General features: G+C 58.6%; 1 protein-coding gene across 1 annotated transcript in view; it reads right to left on the bottom strand.

Annotated features, from left to right (window-relative positions):
- The window catches only part of EMID1 (EMI domain containing 1), an 83,544-nt gene extending 63,988 nt beyond the window's left edge, over positions 1-19,556 (bottom strand). Inside the window, exon 1 of the mRNA XM_077835323.1 lies at positions 19,438-19,556. Coding sequence (XP_077691449.1) covers positions 19,438-19,556 — 119 coding nt within the window. The remainder of the gene's footprint in view (positions 1-19,437) is intronic.
- Positions 19,557-20,679: the final 1,123 nt, after the last annotated feature.

Here is a 20,679-nt window from a genome sequence, read left to right on the forward strand (position 1 = left end):
TCAGTCCCCGGAAAAATCATGGAGCAGGTCCTCAAGGAATCTATCCTGAATCACTTACACGAGAGGAAAGTGATCAGGAACAGTCAGCATGGATTCACAAAGGGAAGGTCATGCCTGTCTAATCTAATCGCCTTCTATGATGAGATTACTGGTTCTGTGGATGAAGGGAAAGCAGTGGATGTATTGTTTCTTGACTTTAGCAAAGCTTTTGACACGGTCTCCCACTGTATTCTTGTCAGCAAGTTAAAGAAGTATGGGCTGGATGAATGCACTATAAGGTGGGTAGAAAGTTGGCTAGATTGTCGGGCTCAACGGGAAGTGATCAACGGCTCCATGTCTAGTTGGCAGCCGGTATCAAGTGGAGTGCCCCAAGGGTCGGTCCTGGGGCCGGTTTTGTTCAATATCTTCATAAATGATCTGGAGGATGGTGTGCATTGCACTCTCAGCAAATTTGCGGAGGATACTAAACTAGGAGGAGTGGTAGATACGGTGGCAGGTAGGGATAGGATACAGAGGGACCTAGACAAATTGGGGGATTGGGTCAAAAGAAATCTGAGGTTCAACAAGGATAAGTGCAGGGTCCTGCACTTAGGACGGAAGAATCCAATGCACCGCTACAGACTAGGGACCAAATGGCTAGGCAGCAGTTCTGCAGAAAAGGACGTAGGGGTGACATGGACGAGAAGCTGAATATGTGTCAACAGTGTGCCCTTCTTGCCAAGAAGGCTAACGGCATTTTGGGCTGTATAAGTAGGGGCATTGCCAGCAGATCGAGGGACGTGATCGTTCCCCTCTATTCAACATTGGTGAGGCCTCATCTGGAGTACTGTGTACAGTTTTGGGCCCCACACTACAAGAAGGATGTGGATAAATTGGAGAGAGTCCAGCGAAGGGCAACAAAAATGATCAGGGGTCTGGAACACATGACTTATGAGGAGAGGCTGAGGGAACTGGGATTGTTTAGTCTGAAGAAGAGAAGAATGAGGGGGGATTTGATAGCTGCTTTCAACTACCTGAGAGGTGGTTCCAAAGAGGATGGTTCTAGACTATTTTCAGTGGTAGAAGATGACAGGACAAGGAGTAATGGTCTCAAGTTGCAGTGGGGGAGGTTTAGGTTGGATATTAGGAAACACTTTTTCACTAGGAGGGTGGTGAAGCACTGGAATGAGTTACCTAGGGAGGTGGTAGAATCTCCTTCCTTAGAAGTTTTTAAGGTCAGGCTTGACAAAGCCCTGGCTGGGATGATTTAATTGGGGATGGGTCCTGCTTTGAGCAGGGAGTTGGACTAGATGACTTCCCGAGGTCCCTTCCAACCCTGATATTCTATGATTCTATGAATAATCAAATGGACCATCAGCTGGTTAAGCAGCCATTCTTTGGCAGGAAAAACGGTGTGAGCGAGAAATTTACATGTTTGCAAAGAAACCGCTAAGGAATACCAGGCAGACTGGAAGGCTCAGGAGCTTGGGAACTGGCTCTGGGACCTTTTGCCCTTGAGTACTGATTGGGATCAGGCCTTTTTTAAAGCCCCTGACCATGATTACTGGATTAGATGGACCACTGCTCTTCTCAGGTATGCAGATTCCTAGAGCAGCATGATGACCCTCTGAATGGTGCTACCTGTCAGCTCTGTGTTCTTGGGGAACCAGGGCGCAGTATCCAGCCTGTCTGACTCATGAAGGACACCCACCAACTCCCAGCCTCTGCTTGAACCAAAACCGATCGGAAGAAAGACTTAAGAAAAGCAATGAAAAGGCAGTGGGAAACACGCCTAAACCCCTCCGGACAAGGATTAAGGTAACTCCCCTAGCTTCATTTGCATTGAGTGACAGTGGGGATGGATCACTTGATGATTACCTGTTCTGTTCATTCTCTCTCATTCTCTCTGGGGTACCTGGCATTGGCCACTGTCGGTAGGCAGGACACTGGGCTAGAAGGACCCTTGATCTGACCCAGTAGGGCCGTTCTTATGAAGATGGGACAGGGAGGCATCCCCAGTAGCATACAGAATGGAGAACAGAGATCCCAAGGCAAGAACCGCATGGAACTCTGGGACCAGAAAAGCAGGGAAACACAGCGTGGTGGGGGAATCTCTGCTCCAGATGTTAATGAACCCACACCTGCACACACCCAGCTCAGTAGTTATCAGACCAGTTCTAGTAACAGGCTCCCAAGGGAGACTGTGGAATCCCCATCACTGGAAGTTTTTAAGAACAGGCTGGACAAACACCTGTTGGGGATGGTCAAGGTTTACTTGGTCCTGCCTCATTGCAGGGGCTGGACTTGATGACCTCACGAGGTCCTTTCCAGCCCGACATTTCTATGTTCCCCTCCCATTGGCTCTTATGGGGACTGTGCGTACCCAGTGGCTGGCTCTTTCTATGGAGGGACTACTTTGGGGCCCCTAGGGAGGTAGGTACAATGGGGTGATCAACCACCCTTCATAAGACCACACCCAGGGCCACCTCTTGAGATGCTGGGAAGCTGTTGGGCTCCTCTTAGCTTCAATGAGGCAGGGGAGGCAGTGTCGCCTAGTGGATAGCACCAGACTAGGAGAGCTAGGCAAAATTCTCAGCTCTGCCGCTGCTTTGCTGGGTGACCATAGGCAAGTAATTGCCCTCCCAAGCCTCAGTTTCCCCTCTGTGAGACAGGGGAAGGACACTGACCTCCTTGCACTCTATAAGAACTGGGTATTCCTACCGTTGTGATGCTCGGCCCCTTTCAGGATGAAGTGCCACAGGAGAACAGCAGGCTGGCAGGGGCGGTGCTAGGAGCAGAGAAGAGCTCCTGGGCTCTGAGCGAGCTGCGCTGGCCGGCAGCGCACCATGTTCGGGGAGTAGTGCTGTGAGCTCCAGTGCGCACGAGGAATTTTCCCAGGGTATCACCATTATGCAGACACCTGGCCTGGGAACCAGGTGCCGCGAAAACTCAAGACTATGGCACCAAAGGCAGTGCCTCCTCTCTCGCCTGCGGCAGCTGGGGCAACCAGCGTGACGGCTCCTTCTGCAGGCTGCTGGCTACTGGCCTTGACATGGCCAAGCCCTTCAGTGCGCTCAGAGGAAAGGCCACGAGGAAGTCAAAGGGAGCGGAGCAGGTTGTGAAGGCCGCACTAGAGCCCTGCAGCAGGACCAGGATCCCACGAGGCCCGCAGGACCCACTGCCATAATAGCGGGAGTGGGTGTTGTGCGGTGGGATGGGAGCGAGATTCAAACTAGTCCTGTGTAGGGTTGTAGGCAGCACCATTGCAAACAGGAGCACTGCTTACAAAGAGACCCAGGCAGAGCAGAGAGATCAAAGGAGAGCAACAAATAATAACCCACCTTCCATCTGGGCATCTCCAAGGGCCTAGCAAACAGTAATGACCCATGGCCAGTCCAGTGAGGGGGGTCATTTGTCTTGTGCGCAGGCAGAGTCCTGAGCATGAACTGGGGCTTAATCCTTGCACAGTGTCACCAGTGCCAAGAGTCCAGAAATCATGGGATTGGCTTAAAATTCAGGAGATTTCAAATAAAGAAATGCTGGCTTCTTTTTCTTTGCCTCCTGCTTTCAGAGCCTTCAGGCTGCGCTCAGGTCACATTTGCAAGCTCTTCCCCACCATCATGAAGGCTAGAAACTTACTGGGTACATTTTAAAAAAAGAGCTTCCCACCTAATCACATGACTCTGGGTCCTGGAGCTTATAGTGACCATAGTGAGGGCCAGTGTCCCTCTCATTTTTCCCACCCACGTGTGGAATAAATTTTGTTACGTGCAGCAATAGGGAGGTTGTGTGTGACATGTGACCTTCCTATGGGTGCACATAACAACATTCATGGGGTGGGGGTGGGGCCGAGGGGTTCGGAGTGTGGGAGGGGGCTCAGGGCTGGGGCAGAGGATTGGGGGTGTGAGGGCTCTGGCTGGGGGTACAGGCTCTGGGATGGGGCCAGGGATGAGGGGCTCAGGACTGGGGCAGAGGGTTGGGGTGCAGGGGGTGAGGGCTCCACCTGGGGATGCAGGCTCTGGGGTGGGGCTGGGGCAGAGGGGCTCAGGGCTGGGGCAGAGGGTTGGGCTGGAGGGGCATGAGGGCTCTGGCTGGGGGTGTGGGCTCTGGGGTGGGGCCAAGGATGAGGGGTTTGGGGTGCAGGAGGGGGCTCAGGGCTAGGGCAGAGGATTGGGGGTGCTGGGGTGTGAGGGCTCCGGCTGGGGGTGCGGGCTCTGGGATGGGGCCATGGATGAGGGGCTCAGGGCTGGGGCAGAGGGTTGGGGTGCAGGGGCATGAGGGCTCAGGGCTGGGGCTGAGGGGCTCAGGGCTGGGGCAGAGGGTTGGGGTACAGGGGCATGAGGGCTCTGGCTGGGGGTGCGGGCTCTGGGGTGGGGCCGGGGATGAGGGGTTTGGGGTGCAGGAGGGGGCTCAGGGGCTACGGTGGGGAGAGAGGACTCTCCCCAGCTCTCTCTGCCCACAGCAGCACCTGGGCTGGGGGGGAGAGGCACCTCTCCCCACTGCAGGAGCTCTGGGGCTGGGGCTGCAGGATAGGTGCCCCTCCCACCGGCCCCAGCAGGTCCGGGCACAGCCGAGGTGGGGGCCGGGTGAGGTGGGGCTAGTGCGCGGCTGGTCCCCAGCGGGTTCCCTGGGTGCCTGCCTGGCGCTAAGTAGGGTGCTGGGCCGCTTACAGGGAGCTGAGGTGGACTTAGGGCTTGTCTATGCTGCAGCTGGGCTCAAGCCTCCCAGCCCAGGGGCCAGACCCAGGCTAGCTCCGCTCAGGCTCGTGTGCTATAGGTAGCAGGGCAGCTGCTGCTGGCCTGGGAGACGGCTCAGGCCGCCACCTGCACCCCGGCACCCCCCTGCTTCGCACCCGCACCCGCGGGGGCCTGTTCTCCAGCTGGAGCTACGCTGATTTGCAGCAGCCGAGGATCTGGCTCAGCTGGTAAGCGTGGAACAAGAAGGAGCCATGGTTACAGTGTTCCCTTCCTGGCTGCTACAGCGGCCCAGAACCGGGTCCCTGATCACCTGCCCCTGGGGCTGCAAGGGGCCTGTGGCCTTGTTTTTCCCTCTGCGTGTGTGTTCTGCCCCTCTTCTACCCCCTCTGTCCTGTCTGTTTACGTAGGCAGCTCTTTGGGGCAGGGGCTGGTGGCTTCTCTGTGGTTTTTGCAGCGCCTGACACCAAGGGCTCCCCATCTTGGATGGACCCTAGGCACTATCGTAGCAGCCATGGGTATTAGTAATAAGAGCCCATCCTCCGCAGTGGGCCCAGGTCGTGCCCAGGCCCTGCCCCACGGTGCCTCCAGCATCAGAACAGTTGTTTTCTGCACACAGAGCTGCTGCTGCCCCCTTGCCCGCACCCGCCCACAGCGCCAGGACGCAAGATCAGTGCAGTCTCCTCTTCCAAGACGCGTGAGCCGCCAGCCCGTGTGGGCCCCACGCTGCAACTGAGTCTCGGCAGCCGGTCTGGGCAGCTCGGGCAGCACCAGAGACCCAGCTGGCAGGGACCAGAGGGGCCAGGGCTGTGCTCACCATGGCGTCTGCCTGGGGTGGCACCATGCTAGGGCGGACTGAACTGCCCCACTGAGACGGCAGAATGGCTGAGCACGCAGCCTGTGTGTTACTGCAGGAGAGGAGCTGGGGTGCTCATGGAGCTGTGCTGGGGTGACTCCCCAGCTGCAGGCTACTGGCTTGACTCTTCAGATATATTAGGTTTAGCCCCAGCTTCTTCCCTTCCTGAGGGCTGGAGGGTTTACCCAGCAGCGGTAGTTAAAAAATGAAAGAAAAGGCCAGTTCAGACTGCATCCAGATGCCGCTGGTGAGGCCTGCGGTGTCCAATTCACCTCTGCTGGGAGCACATGGTGGTGAGGAGAATGGCCCATTGCCCCCTCTCCAGCCCCCTCCATTGCAGATCCTGGAGCCAGGATCCCAAGATGAGCTAAGTCCAGCACAGAGCCAGGCTGGCGAGGGACCAAACGCACGTTACAGAGGGGGAACCCTGGGAGCTGAGCTCAGTGCAGAGATGGAGCCGCCCAGCCCAGACTGCACGGGGAGCGGGGAGCAGGGAGCCTGCACCAGCCCAGGGACTGGCCCAGTGCAGGGAGCCTGCACCAGCCCAGGGACTGGCCCTGCCCACTCACCCACAACAGGGGGGGAAGACGGAGAACTGCCGTCCCTCTCACGGGGCCCACAAAGAAACTGCCTGAGCTCACCTGCTCCAGTGTATAATCAATGGTACTCATAGAATCTCAGGGCTGGAAAGGACCTCAGGAGGTCATCTAGGCCAACCCCCTGCTCAAAGCAGGACCAATCCCCAATTTTTGCCCCAGATCCCTCAATGGCCCCCTCAAAGATTGAAGTCACAACGCTGGGTTTAGCAGGCCAGTGCTCAAACCACTGAGCTATCCCTCCTGTCTGCAGCACCACCTGTCCTTGGAGCTGTCCTCTGCCCCTGACAGTGCTTCTGCACCCTTCCCAAGAGCTCCTCAAGCTGGAGAAAAGCTGGGAGTGCTGTAGCTGGCTACCTCCCCCTAACAGCTGCTACACTGGCTGACACCCGGGACCTCCAAAGCACGAGCTGTACAGTGCGAACTAAAGAGCCAGGCTTTCAAGCTGGGGCTGTAAGACCCACATCCTCTGTGCTGTGGGTCGGAAACAGAGGGCAACCGCTGGGTTACGCTGGTGCAAGTTTTATTGCACCTCCTGATGGAAGAGTCTGGGAGTGCCCCAGAGCTAACGTTCCTGCACCTTTTGCAACAGTGCCTCCTGCTGGGAGAGGCAGGTTTGGGATATCGCGGAGCAATCCCTACACGAGGCTTCACAGTCCCCCACTCGCAACTCTTCCCAGTGGGCTCAGAGGGAAGGGAGACAGGACATGGGGAGATCAAGCCCTTCGGCTCTACTGCACGGGCTCAAATCTGCCCCCAGCCATTCCCAGCTGGTGCATCTCCAGCGGGCAGACAGCTATCGTGGCAGAGACACTGTAGGGGGGTCAGAGCGCCAAGCCCCCTGCTCTGGAGCTGGGGGCATCAGAGCATCTAGCCCCTTGCTCTGGGAACATGGGGTGGGGTCAGAGCACCAAGCTCCTTGTTCGGGGGCCGTGGGGTGTGTGTGTGTCAGAGCGCCCAGCCCCTTGTTCAGGGCTGTGTGTGGTACGGGGGGTGTCAGAGTGCCCAGCCCCTCGTTCGGGGGCCTCGGAGCACCGAGCCTCTTGTTCAGGGTTTCCTGTCACTCTCACAGGAAAGCTGAGGGATTATCAGGGACTGCGATTTATGGGAAGGGGCTCAAGCCCCTCTTCCCCAAGGGCCATGGCTCAGTCCATCCTGGGGGGGCTAGTCTCAGGAAGACGTTGCCATGTGGTCTACGTGATCCCGCTCTGCTAAATGAACACTTCGGCCCTGGGGTCCCCTCCCTCTCCCCGCTGGGTCAGAGGGGCCGTGGTGTGGCAGGGCGCACAGTGCTGGGTGTGCCCTGGGCGGGCACTCAGCCCAGCCCTGACTCCGGGCCCGGCCTGGAGCAGGGGTGGCTCTGGCGTCACTAGCTGGCGAAAGCCATGAGGTCCCCTCCCGCTCCCGGCTCTCACATCCCTCGCGCATTCCCAGCCAGAGTTCTCTGTCACAGTTTGGCCTCTCTGTCCCTCCTGTAGCGGGGCCGGGCCCGGGGCCCCTCCCCATCCCACCCCCGCCCCACCACAAAGGCTCCTTTATGTGATGCCTTCTCTCTCTAACTGGAAACTGGGCTCTCAGCAGTGCAGACCCTGGGTCTGCATGGTAGGCTCAAGCCCCTGCCACCGCAGCTGTGACTCCCTCTGCCCAGCTAAGCACCAGGTGCAAGCGAAGGCCTGGGTGCGTCTGGCTTTAAGGGGCCATCTGTGTGGCGAGGGAGGGCACGCTCCCAGCTGGGCGCTGGAATGGCGGAAATCAGCATGTGGGCAGCCTGGTTGGGATTCCTCTCCATCACGGCTCCCCACACAGCGAGGGAGCAGATGCCATGAAGCCGAGCAGAACAAAGACCCTGGCGTGCTGGCTCCCGTGCCCACACGGGGGGAATGCTGCAGTTGGTCGCACTCAGCGCTCTCCCGGGGGGCTAATCTGTTGCAGACTGCCTCTCTTGCACAAAGCCACTGAGTGCTGCAGCTGGAGGCCCTCCCCGACCCCCTGCCTGGCAGCACCCCACTAGCTGGCACGTCCCACGTTCTTCCCAACAGCCGCCACAGCTGTGCTGGGAGAGGGGGTGGAACCAGCCCCACACTGACTGCTGCTATCAGCATCACTCCTCTGACCCCTGCAACAGCACGGGAACAGCGGGGAGCTCCCCACCCCTGCCTCAGCAGTGCCCCGGGGCTGGAACAGCGGGGAGCTCCCCACCCCTGCCTCAGCAGTGCCCCGGGCTGGAACAGCTGGGAACTCCCCACCCCTGCCCCAGCAGTGCCCCGGGGCTGGAACAGCGGGGAGCTCCCCACCCCTGCCTCAGCAGTGCCCCGGGGCTGGAACAGCTGGGAGCTCCCCACCCCTGCCTCAGCAGTGCCCCGGGGCTGGAACAGCTGGGAGCTCCCCACCCCCGCCTCAGCAGTGCCCCGGGGCTGGAACAGCGGGGAGCTCCCCACCCCTGCCTCAGCAGTGCCCCGGGGGCTGGAACAGCGGGGAGCTCCCCACCCCTGCCTCAGCAGTGCCCCGGGGCTGGAACAGCGGGGAGCTCCCCACCCCTGCCTCAGCAGTGCCCCGGGGGCTGGAACAGCTGGGAGCTCCCCACCCCTGCCTCAGCAGTGCCCCGGGGGCTGGAACAGCTGGGAGCTCCCCACCCCTGCCTCAGCAGTGCCCCGGGGGCTGGAACAGCGGGGAGCTCCCCACCCCTGCCTCAGCAGTGCCCCGGGGGCTGGAACAGCTGGGAGCTCCCCACCCCTGCCTCAGCAGTGCCCCGGGGGCTGGAACAGCTGGGAGCTCCCCACCCCTGCCTCAGCAGTGCCCCGGGGGCTGGAACAGCTGGGAGCTCCCCACCCCTGCCTCAGCAGTGCCCCGGGGCTGGAACAGCTGGGAGCTCCCCACCCCTGCCTCAGCAGTGCCCCGGGCTGGAACAGTGGGGAGCTCCCCACCCCTGCCTCAGCAGTGCCCCGGGGCTGGAACAGCTGGGGGCTCCCCACCCCTGCCCCAGCAGTGCCCTGGGGCTGGAACAGCTGGGAGCCCCCCACCCCTGCCTCAGCAGTGCCCCGGGGCTGGAACAGCTGGGAGCTCCCCACCCCTGCCTCAGCAGTGCCCCGGGGCTGGAACAGCGGGGAGCTCCCCACCCCTGCCCCAGCAGTGCCCCGGGGCTCGAACAGCTGGGAGCTCCCCACCCCTGCCCCAGCAGTGCCCCGGGGCTGGAACAGCTGGGGGCTCCCCACCCCTGCCCCAGCAGTGCCCCGGGCTGGAACAGCGGGGAGCTCCCCACCCCTGCCTCAGCAGTGCCCCGGGCTGGAACAGCGGGGAGCTCCCCACCCCTGCCCCAGCAGTGCCCCGGGGCTGGAACAGCTGGGAGCTCCCCACCCCCGCCTCAGCAGTGCCCCGGGGCTGGAACAGCTGGGAGCTCCCCACCCCTGCCTCAGCAGTGCCCCGGGGCTGGAACAGCTGGGAGCTCCCCACCCCTGCCCCAGCAGTGTCCCGGGGCTGGAACAGCGGGGAGCTCCCCACCCCTGCCCCAGCAGTGCCCCGGGGCTGAAACAGCTGGGAGCTCCCCACCCCTGCCCCAGCAGTGCCCCGGGGCTGGAACAGCGGGGAGCTCCCCACCCCTGCCTCAGCAGTGCCCCGGGGCTGGAACAGCTGGGAGCTCCCCACCCCTGCCCCAGCAGTGCCCCGGGGGCTGGAACAGCTGGGAGCTCCCCACCCCTGCCTCAGCAGTGCCCCGGGGCTAGAACAGCTGGGGGCTCCCCACCCCTGCCTCAGCAGTGCCCCGGGGCTGGAACAGCTGGGAGCTCCCCACCTCTGCCTCAGCAGTGCCCCGGGGCTGGAACAGCGGGGAGCTCCCCACCCCCGCCTCAGCAGTGCCCCGGGGCTGGAACAGCGGGGAGCTCCCCACCCCTGCCCCAGCAGTGCCCCGGGGCTGGAACAGCTGGGGGCTCCCCACCCCTGCCCCAGCAGTGCCCTGGGCTGGAACAGCGGGGAGCTCCCCACCCCTGCCTCAGCAGTGCCCCGGGCTGGAACAGCGGGGAGCTCCCCACCCCTGCCCCAGCAGTGCCCCGGGGCTGGAACAGCTGGGAGCTCCCCACCCCCGCCTCAGCAGTGCCCCGGGGCTGGAACAGCTGGGAGCTCCCCACCCCTGCCTCAGCAGTGCCCCGGGGCTGGAACAGCTGGGAGCTCCCCACCCCTGCCCCAGCAGTGTCCCGGGGCTGGAACAGCGGGGAGCTCCCCACCCCTGCCCCAGCAGTGCCCCGGGGCTGAAACAGCTGGGAGCTCCCCACCCCTGCCCCAGCAGTGCCCCGGGGCTGGAACAGCGGGGAGCTCCCCACCCCTGCCTCAGCAGTGCCCCGGGGCTGGAACAGCTGGGAGCTCCCCACCCCTGCCCCAGCAGTGCCCCGGGGGCTGGAACAGCTGGGAGCTCCCCACCCCTGCCTCAGCAGTGCCCCGGGGCTAGAACAGCTGGGGGCTCCCCACCCCTGCCTCAGCAGTGCCCCGGGGGCTGGAACAGCTGGGAGCTCCCCACCTCTGCCTCAGCAGTGCCCCGGGGCTGGAACAGCGGGGAGCTCCCCACCCCTGCCTCAGCAGTGCCCCGGGGCTGGAACAGCTGGGAGCTCCCCACCCCTGCCCCAGCAGTGCCCCGGGGCTGGAACAGCTGGGGGCTCCCCACCCCTGCCTCAGCAGTGCCCCGGGGCTGGAACAGCTGGGAGCTCCCCACCCCTGCCTCAGCAGTGCCCCGGGGCTGGAACAGCTGGGAGCTCCCCACCCCTGCCCCAGCAGTGCCCCGGGGCTGGAACAGCTGGGAGCTCCCCACCCCTGCCTCAGCAGTGCCCCGGGGCTGGAACAGCTGGGAGCTCCCCACCCCTGCCCCAGCAGTGTCCCGGGGCTGGAACAGCGGGGAGCTCCCCACCCCTGCCCCAGCAGTGCCCCGGGGCTGGAACAGCTGGGAGCTCCCCACCCCTGCCCCAGCAGTGCCCCGGGGCTGGAACAGCGGGGAGCTCCCCACCCCTGCCTCAGCAGTGCCCCGGGCTGGAACAGCTGGGAGCTCCCCACCCCTGCCTCAGCAGTGTCCCGGGGCTGGAACAGCGGGGAGCTCCCCACCCCTGCCTCAGCAGTGCCCCGGGCTGGAACAGCGGGGAGCTCCCCACCCCTGCCTCAGCAGTGCCCCGGGGCTGGAACAGCTGGGAGCTCCCCACCCCTGCCCCAGCAGTGCCCCGGGGGCTGGAACAGCTGGGAGCTCCCCACCCCTGCCTCAGCAGTGCCCCGGGGCTGGAACAGCGGGGAGCTCCCCACCCCTGCCCCAGCAGTGCCCCGGGGCTGGAACAGCGGGGAGCTCCCCACCCCTGCCTCAGCAGTGCCCCGGGGCTGGAACAGCGGGGAGCTCCCCACCCCTGCCCCAGCAGTGCCTTGGGGCTGGAACAGCTGGGAGCTCCCCACCCCTGCCCCAGCAGTGCCCCGGGGCTGGAACAGCTGGGGGCTCCCCACCCCTGCCTCAGCAGTGCCCCGGGGCTGGAACAGCTGGGAGCTCCCCACCCCTGCCTCAGCAGTGCCCCGGGGCTGGAACAGCTGGGAGCTCCCCACCCCTGCCTCAGCAGTGCCCCGGGGCTGGAACAGCTGGGAGCTCCCCACCGCTGCCTCAGCAGTGCCCCGGGGCTGGAACAGCGGGAACTCCCCACCCCTGCCTCAGCAGTGCCCCGGGGCTGGAACAGCTGGGAGCTCCCCACCCCTGCCTCAGCAGTGCCCCGGGGCTGGAACAGCGGGGAGCTCCCCACCCCCGCCCCAGCAGTGCCCCGGGGCTAGAATGGGGAAAGAAGGAGGTTTGGGGGGGGCACACTGAGTGCTGGGGCTGTCTCTGGGGTTTTCCCAGGGGACCAGGTTCTCCAGGGCTCAGCACCCACAGTTGGTTTCAGATTTGTAAAAGCTCAGCACCCAATGTGCTGTGCCCTTCTGATTCCAGCCAGTCACCCCTTGCTGAGGGACTGGCCCACACAGAACTCCGGCACCCTACGTCCAGTGTGGGGCAGGCTCCGGGTCGCTGACCTAGGCTATGCTCTATCCAGGCATGCTGCTCGAATGCCCCTTGGGCTCTCGCCAGGCTCCCTCCCCCCAGCCTGTGAATGAACAACTTGCATTTAGCTCGTGCAGAGCCTGGCACCTGGGGAGCCCAGGCCATGCAGACAGTGAAGGGAGCACTTGCATGTGTCTGCAGCATGGGCATGGAGAGCGACCAGGATTCACTAGGGAGAAGCCCATGGGGATTGTGGCCAGCCAGGCACAGCTAAGCTCCTGATCATTCTTGCTAATCCCCAGATTGGGTCCTCCAGTCTTGGGTGCCTAGTCTCCTGGCCTGGACTCCTACTTCTGCCCACTGGTACCTGGGCCCCTGCCGCTGCCCCCAGTGTGGAGCGTGCTGCTCTGCTGCCCTCCCCATCCCTACGATGCCAGACAGCAGGCTGCTGCCCTGCACCACTCTTAAACCCTGGTCCTGTTGCTACCACACATCTCTGCTGGGAGCTGAGCACTCCAGTATCCTCACTATAGCATGCCAGCCCGCACCCACCTCAGGCCTGCCCGTACCCATGCCCACCTACCGCCATGGCCCAGGCTGCCCTACATCCTGCCTGCTTGCACTCTTGTCTCATGCCTACCCAGATCCAGGTCCCATTTCCACCTGCACCCATGCACCATGCCTACCTGCACCCATGCCTATCTACAGCCATGCCCAGCTGCACCCATACCTCATGCCACCTGTCAATCTTGGGAGCCACACAAGACTCTTCAGGGCAGGGTCCACGCCTTGATGCATATTTGCAGAGCACCCAGCACAAGGCCCCAATCCTGACAGGGCCCCGAGTGCTTTCACCCTATGGATACTGGAGCTGGCCGAACAACACCCATCAGAAGAGTTTTCCATTGAAAACTGCAGTTTTGTGAAAATCAAAACATGTTGCAGGAATGTGTCAATTCTGACTAAATTTTTGAAAGGAAAAAGTTGAAACAAATTGTTCAACTTTCTCGTTTCGATAATGTTCATTTCACTTTCACAAGGTAAAAATGTTTCTCTTCAATTGTCTCATTTCAATTCAAATTCATTTTGGCTGATGTATTTGAATCCTTATTTCCGTTGTATATTTCGATCAATCATATTTATCCTCTGTATGGCGTTGAATAGCTGAATGTAATATCACAGTCAAAATTATATGAATCAATGTTATTGGAAGGGCACGTTTGTATCAAAATGAAGCATTTTGCAATGATCCCAAATCAACTGGTTGGGGGGAGGGGGATGATCTGTTTTGTGGGAAATTTCATTCCAATGTGGAATGAAAAATCATTTCAGAATTTCCCACGAATGGCAATTCCCATTCCCAGCCAGCTGGAGTCAATATTAAACAGCCCAAGCCAGGGACCCACAGGAGGGTGGGGCGCCCTGGCTGCAGAGCCACAGGCCGGATGATTCATCTTGCTGCTTTGTGACCTGTGAGATGCCTGTCTGCTCTCCGAGGAGAAGGGCCTTTGAAAAGGAGCTGCCCTGCGAGGAGGATAAAGAATTTGCCAGGGGGAGGGGCATTGTTTACTTTTAAAGAGCAGGAGAGGGATCATTGTCTGGTAAGCTCTGGGGGGCTGGTGGAGGGTGGAAAGGATCAGAGAGAGGGGTGGTTTTCCAGAGGGAAGTGGCCAAATCCCTCCTGGGTATAACAGCAGTGAAGTCAGTGCAAAAGGCCTGAAAGACACATAAGGCAAGTCACTTCCCCTTTATACACCTGTTTCCCCTCCCACCCTTCATCTGCCTCCTCCACTAGTCAGACTGAGCACTCTTCAGGGCAGGGTGCATGTCTCCCTAGATGCTTGTACAGCGGATAGCACAACGGGGTCTAGGCGCCCTGCCATGGTATAATGACAGAGGGCAATGGAGCAGAAGGCAGATCAAGCTCTATCCTGCACACAGGGAATGCAGGTCGGGCATGGTGGGTGGTGTCCTGGCCAACAGGGGGCAGCGCAAAGAATAGAAGAGGTCGGACAGGAAATTCTATTCCAAGCATTAACAGATTCGGGGGCAGGGGAGGAGGGGGAACAATGGCGTGGTAGAAGATACAGAAAGAACAGTCTCTGTGCCAGGCCGCACAGCTGGCACCAGTACCTCACCGGAGGGCAAAGAGCGTGAAAGAACAGTAAATATGGCAGGCGACCAGCTTGGCTTAACAGTGAAATCCTTGCTGCTCTTAAACACAAAAAAGAAGCTTACAAGAAGTGGAAGATTGGACAAATGACCAGGGAGGAGGATAAAAATATTGCTCAGGCATGCAGGAGTAATTTGGCTTTCCTGATTTCACATCTGGAGTTGCAGCTAGCAAGAGATGTTAAGAGTAACAAGAAGGGTTTCTTCAGGTATGTTAGCAACAAGAAGAAAGCCAAGGAAAGTGTGAGCCCCTTACTGAATGAGGGAGGCAACCTAGTGACAGAGGATGTGGAAAAAGCTAATGTACTCAATGTTTTTTTTGCCTCTGTCTTCACGAACAAGGTCAGCTCCCAGACTACTGCACTGGGCAGCACAGCATGGGGAGGAGGTGACCAGCCCTCTGTGGAGGAAGAAGTGGTTGGGGACTATTTAGAAAAGCTGGACGAGCACAAGTCCATGGGGCCGGATGCACTGCATCCGAGAGTGCTAAAGGAATTGGTGGCTGTGATTGCAGAGCCATTGGCCATTATCTTTGAAAACTCATGGCGATCGGGGGAGGTCCCGGATGACTGGAAAAAGGCTAATGTAGTGCCCATCTTTAAAAAAGGGAAGAAGGAGGATCCAGGGAACTACAGGCCAGTCAGCCTCACCTCAGTCCCTGGAAAAATCATGGAGCAGGTCCTCAAGGAATCAATTCTGAAGCACTTAGAGGAGAGGAAAGTGATCAGGAACAGTCAGTATGGATTTACCAAGGGCAAGTCATGCCTGACTAAGCTAATTGCCTTCTATGATGAGATAACTGGTTCTGTGGATGAAGGGAAAGCAGTGGAGATGTTATTCCTTGACTTTAGCAAAGCTTTTGACATGGTCTCCCACAGTATCCTTGCCAGCAAATTAAAGAAGTATGGGCTGGATGAAGGGACTATAAGCTGGCTAGAAAGCTGGTTAGGTTGTCAGGCTAGCTCAGTGGTTTGAGCATTGGCCTGCTAAACCTAGGCTTGTGAGTTCAATCCTTGAGGGGGCCATTTAGGGATCTGGGGTAAAAATTGGGGATTGGTCCTGCTTTGAGCAGAGGGTTAGACTAGATGATTTCCTGAGGTCCCTTCTAACCCTGACATTCTATGATTTGGGGCTGTATAAGTAGGAGTATTGCCAGCAGATCAAGAGACGTGATCATTCCCCTCTATTTGGCATTGGTGAGGCCTCATCTGGAGTACTGTGTCCAGTGTTGGGCCCCACACTACAAGAAGGATGTGGAAAAATTGGAAAGCGTCCAGCGGAGGGCAACAAAAATGATTAGGGGACTGGAACACATGACTTATGAGGAGAGGCTGAAGGAACTGGGATTGTTTAGTCTGCAGAAGAGACGAGTGAGGGGGGATTTGATAGCTGCTTTTAACTACCTGAAAGGGGGTTCCAAAGAGGATGGATCTAGACTGTTTTCAGTGGTAGCAGAGGACAGGACAAGGGGTAATGGTCTCAAGTTGCAGTGGGGGAGGTTTAGGTTGGATATTAGGAAAAACTTTTTCACGAGGAGGGTGGTGAAACACTGGAATGCGTTACCTAGGGAGGTGGTGGAATCTCCTTCCTTGGAAGTTTTTAAGGTCAGGCTTGACAAAGCCCTGGCTGGGATGATTTAGTTGGGGATTGGTCCTGCTTTGAGCAGGGGGTTGGACTAGATGACCTCCTGAGGTCCCTTCCAGCCCTGATATTCTATGATCCTATGGAGGGGAGAGGAGGCAAAGTCACCCAAACCCTGCCTGCTGCAGCAGGAGGCAGAGGGTCCCTTGCCATAGTGGTGCCCCCACAGCTTCTCCAGTGTCAGGAGGCTACAAGAGAATCAGGCTGAAGAGCAGGCAGCACGGAGCCATTCCTGAGAGAGGCCCCACAACGCAGGGAAGTGTCTGACCAGCAATCAAAGGGCCCCAGAGAGTGAGAGTCCGGCTGAGTCAAATTTCTTCACACACCCCTCTGCCCTTACACACACACTCACCCCTTTGCCCTTATACCCCCACACACCCTCTCTGCCATTCCACACCCACACACCTTCTCTGCCCTTACACCCCCACATGCTCTCTGCCCTTACACCCCCCACCCCCACACACACCCCTCTCTGGCCTTGCACACCTACACCCTCTCAGCCATTACACACACACACAGCCATTCCAGCTGGAGCATCTCAGAGCACCTCAGAAAGCCCAGAGCTTTCTGTCCTGTTTATAACACAGCCCTGTCACCAGGATCAGCCCACTGCTGGAATGAAGCTCTGCCTTCCAGCGTCTCCTCTCCCTGCAGCCCATCTCACAGTTATTGCTTACGGTGGGTTTGGGAGAATAAGTAACACCTATATTGTACCTTTCCTCAGAGCATCTCAGCTCTCTCTGCCTGAAACCTGCACAACACCTTCAAGAGACGAGCCTGGGAAGTGGAACTTAAATCCATAACTCTGCCAGACACTAAAAACCAGGGACTTAACAGAGACGCTAAACTGGCTTTATGGCCCATTACACATCCTGCTGCCTGCTAACTCTGCTTCTCTGACCACTACAGAGGTGTTCATTGCTCACTTTATTTTAAGGGATCTCTTACATGTGTGAACCCATATGCTTAACAGTCTGTCCCACCTTGTACTTAGCTCAGACACTTTGGTTACCTTCTCCAGACCTGAAGAAGAGCTCTGTGTAGCTCAAAAGCATGTCCCTTGGGCCGACTACACGCAGCATTTGGCATGGCTCATATCCTTTTTGTAGCTATGAACCTTAGCAGGGATGTGGCAGGGAGGCCCTGCCATGGCAAACGCACGGGACCTGAAAACTAAACCATCCACTGTGGAAAAGCTAAACAGTGCAGCCCTAAGTAGGTCAGTGACAAGAAGCTGTGGAGACAACTTCCATGGGTGAGGGCCAGAGAGCAGGCGTTCCCCTTGGCATGTGGCAAAGGCAGCCAGCAAAGAGCAGGGCAGGAGATGGGTAGAAGGGGAGGCAACACAGGTCTAAGTCTGGAGACCATGGTCTATCCCAAGAAGGGGCAGGTGTGATCCTAGAGCTCATGAGTCTCCCCAAGTGGATCTCCATCATGGTCTGGATCTAGCCATCTGATCTCTCTGTGGGATTGCTAAGGCACGGCTCACAATGATAGCTACGCCCCATGGCTAGAGCAGCCGAGTTTCACTGTCCATTTCCCAAGCCTCCGGGCGGGCTGGGATTCACCAACCAAAGCAGGGGCTGAAGAGCAAGTGCCCAGTACTAGCGAGCAAAGGAAGCCAGTGCCCGGGGTGGGTAAGGTTTGGCTGGGGAGGGACCCTCACTCACAGCCCCCGGCCTCTGACTGGGCTGGGAAAGCATCTGCTGGCTGGGGCAGGTTGGAGCTGCTTCACCCCAGGCCAGATTTCTCTGCAGATGTTCCCAGCGGAGACCTTGAAAGGCCTCTTGTCCCTGAGTCCTGCTTTACCCACAGCAGCAGCCCGACTCCCCCAGCACCCAGTGGGCCAGGGTGTTCCCAGGATCAGCTCTCTGCTAGGGCTAAGGAGGGTATGTGTGTAAGGTTTCCATACCACCCTGTTGCTGTACAGTCAGTTGAATCAAAGACTAGTAGTGAAGGGCCTGAACCAAACCCCAGCTCTGAATCCCCCCAAATGATTCTCCAGAAGTTTGGAATCAGAGCCAAGTGTTGCTTCTCAGACCATTCCTGCATGGAATAAGTCGACAGCTGCCCTGCACCCTCAGCCCAAGCTGTGCCTCAAGCTACTCAGTGGGGCTGGGAAAAGCTGCTTCTAACTTGGGATCTTTACCAAGGTTTGCACTGCTCTGTGCTTCCTGGGTTTGCCTGGGACGGGAAGGGGAAATGAAAATGCTTCTGCACACAGTGTCCCTGATCCAGTCGGCATCGGAAGGCCCCACGGATCCAGTGATGGAGATATTTCTAGAGCAAAACGTTTCCCACAAACATCACAAAAGTTGGATACTGCCCAGAACCAGCAACTCCTCCAGGGTTCCCCAGACCTCAGTAAGAATCATAGAATCATAGAATATCAGAGTTGGAAGGGACCTCAGGAGGTCATCTAGTCCAACCCCCTGCCCAGAGCAGGACCAATCCCCAACTAAATCATCCCAGCCAGGGCTTTGTCAAGCCTGACCTTAAAAACTGCTAAGGAAGGGGATTCCACCACCTCCCTAGGTAACGCATTCCAGTGTTTCACCACCCTCCTCGTGGAAAAGTTTTTCCTAATATCCAACCTAAATCTCCCCCACTGCAACTTGAGACCATTACTCCTTGTCCTGTCATCTGCTATCACTGAGAATAGTTTAGATCCATCCTCTTTGGATCCACCTTTCAGGTAGTTAAAAGCAGCTATCAAATCCCCCCTCATTCTTCTCTTCCGTAGACTAAACAATCCCAGTTCCCTCAGCCTCTCCTCATAAGTCATGTGCTCCAGACCCCTAATCATTTTTGTTGCCCTTCACTGGATTCTCTCCAATTTTTCCACATCCTTCTTGTAGTGTGGGGCCCAAAACTGGACACAGTACTCCAGATGACTCCCCACACTGACTGGGGTGCTGGTTTAACAGCCCTGGTCTGTCCACAGACCAAGTAAATCATAGAGAGCAGCCTGGAGCTGTGAGCCCCAGGGTTCTCAGCCAACACACCTCAACCCCAACCTGCCAGCTCGTCCAAAGGAAATTCAGCTGATGCACATTGTTCCCACCGAGCCTTTCTGCAAAGAGAAGCTGAGCCTCACCACAGGCCAACCCAAGCCAGCATGCTAGGGCCAAAAGGCCCCCTATATGCCCAGCTGCCACTCACCTGTTACTCTCAACAGACATTCACAAATCAGGTCTCTTCCTGCTATTATTCCTATCTGTGGGTATTTTCACAGGCCCACCTAGCGCCAGGCCCCCGCTGTCTTGATGGCATGCTGCAGAACAGCGAGGGCAAGCACCTCACCCCTGTAGAGCTCCAGAATTTGTTCAAAGGAGGACAACACTCCTCTGCAGAGGGGGCCTTCAAGCCACCCAGCCTTGGCCAAGGCTCCCTGCAGCAGAGCCAAGAACAGAAGCTGGGTCTCCTGACGCCCAGCCCTGTGCCCTAGGCACAGGCATACACTCGGGCAGCCCAGGGGCGCATGGCTGCCCTTGCCGAGACGCTCTTTACCTTGGGTTGGCGTGCTGGAGTCCGGCCAGGCTCCAGGTGCAGCTCCCCTCAGGCAGCAGACAGCACAGCCATAGGGCAGCTGGCAGGCACCTCATCCAGCTGAGCTGCGGCATGCTCATCGTGTCCGGCCCTGGGGCCAGAGCTTCTGAGTTCACACAGAGCCCTTGATCGTTCTTGAGCTCAGCCGATCCCCCCAATGTGCTCCCACACTCCCCCTCCTCTGGCCAAGGCAGGCGCTCAAGGATCTCTCATTGAGAAAAAAAGAGAAGCCCCCTTGGCACAGGGGCTCATGAGAAGTGTAGTGGCCCGGTGCCAGGCCCGGTCGGAATAAAGCCCGGTTTAGCTGGGACCGCGAAGGAGGAAGCTGAGCTTGCAGGGATGGGGGGAGAGAACTCAGATCAGTGCTGCCAATCCTCCCTGCACGGTCCTGAAAAACAAAAACAATAACTGGAGTTAAGTCGCTCTCTGCACTAACTTGGCTGGGGCTCCTGCAGCAGCTGGGGGGAGGCTCCAGTTAATTACCAAAGAGGAGAGATCGCCTCTTTGCGCTGCAAACTTGCAGGAGAAAAGATGGGCCACAGGGAGGGAGCGCCAGCTTCTCTCACCTTCCAACGCTCTGGAGCTTCCTCAGGGCCCAGGCAGAGGGGCTGGGGGCTATTGCAAGCCAGCTTTTCCTCCTCTCGCACTCTGCCCAGCGTTGCTCTTACCGCTGGGATGTTTGGCAAAGGGAAAAGCGATTAAAGGCAGCTCAAAGTCCTGCCCCTTTCTTTCGACTGGATTAAGGAACCCAAACAATCCCAGAGGCTTTTCAAAAGACGAGCGTTGCTCTCTCCTCCTTCCTACCCCCCCCTTCATGTTCAAGACGTGGACTGATTTCATATTCCCAGCCTTGCTAAGCGGCAAGGGGTGGGGGAAGCCACTTAGATCATATACAGAGCTCACTTCTTTCTGCTTCCCAGATCCAGCCCTCCACAGAAAGCCACTTCCTGGGATTGCTCGGAAAGGGTCCAATTTTCCTCTTCCACAGCTGGCTGCAGTGGCCTTACTCCTAATTTACATTGGTGTAAAGGAGAGAGGCCCAACAGGAAGCCGCTGCTAAACTTGGAAAGGTGAAGGGGGAGGCGGCGCAATCTGGGCTAAGTCCCCAGTCGGTGTAGTTCCATAGTGCTCCACTTACTTTGATGGTTGCCCCGAATTTATACCAGCTGGGGTCTGGCTCCCTTTCGGCTTTGATTTGGCTGG

Source organism: Eretmochelys imbricata, chromosome 15 (assembly GCF_965152235.1).
Source record: "Eretmochelys imbricata isolate rEreImb1 chromosome 15, rEreImb1.hap1, whole genome shotgun sequence".
NCBI lineage: Eukaryota > Metazoa > Chordata > Testudines > Cheloniidae > Eretmochelys > Eretmochelys imbricata.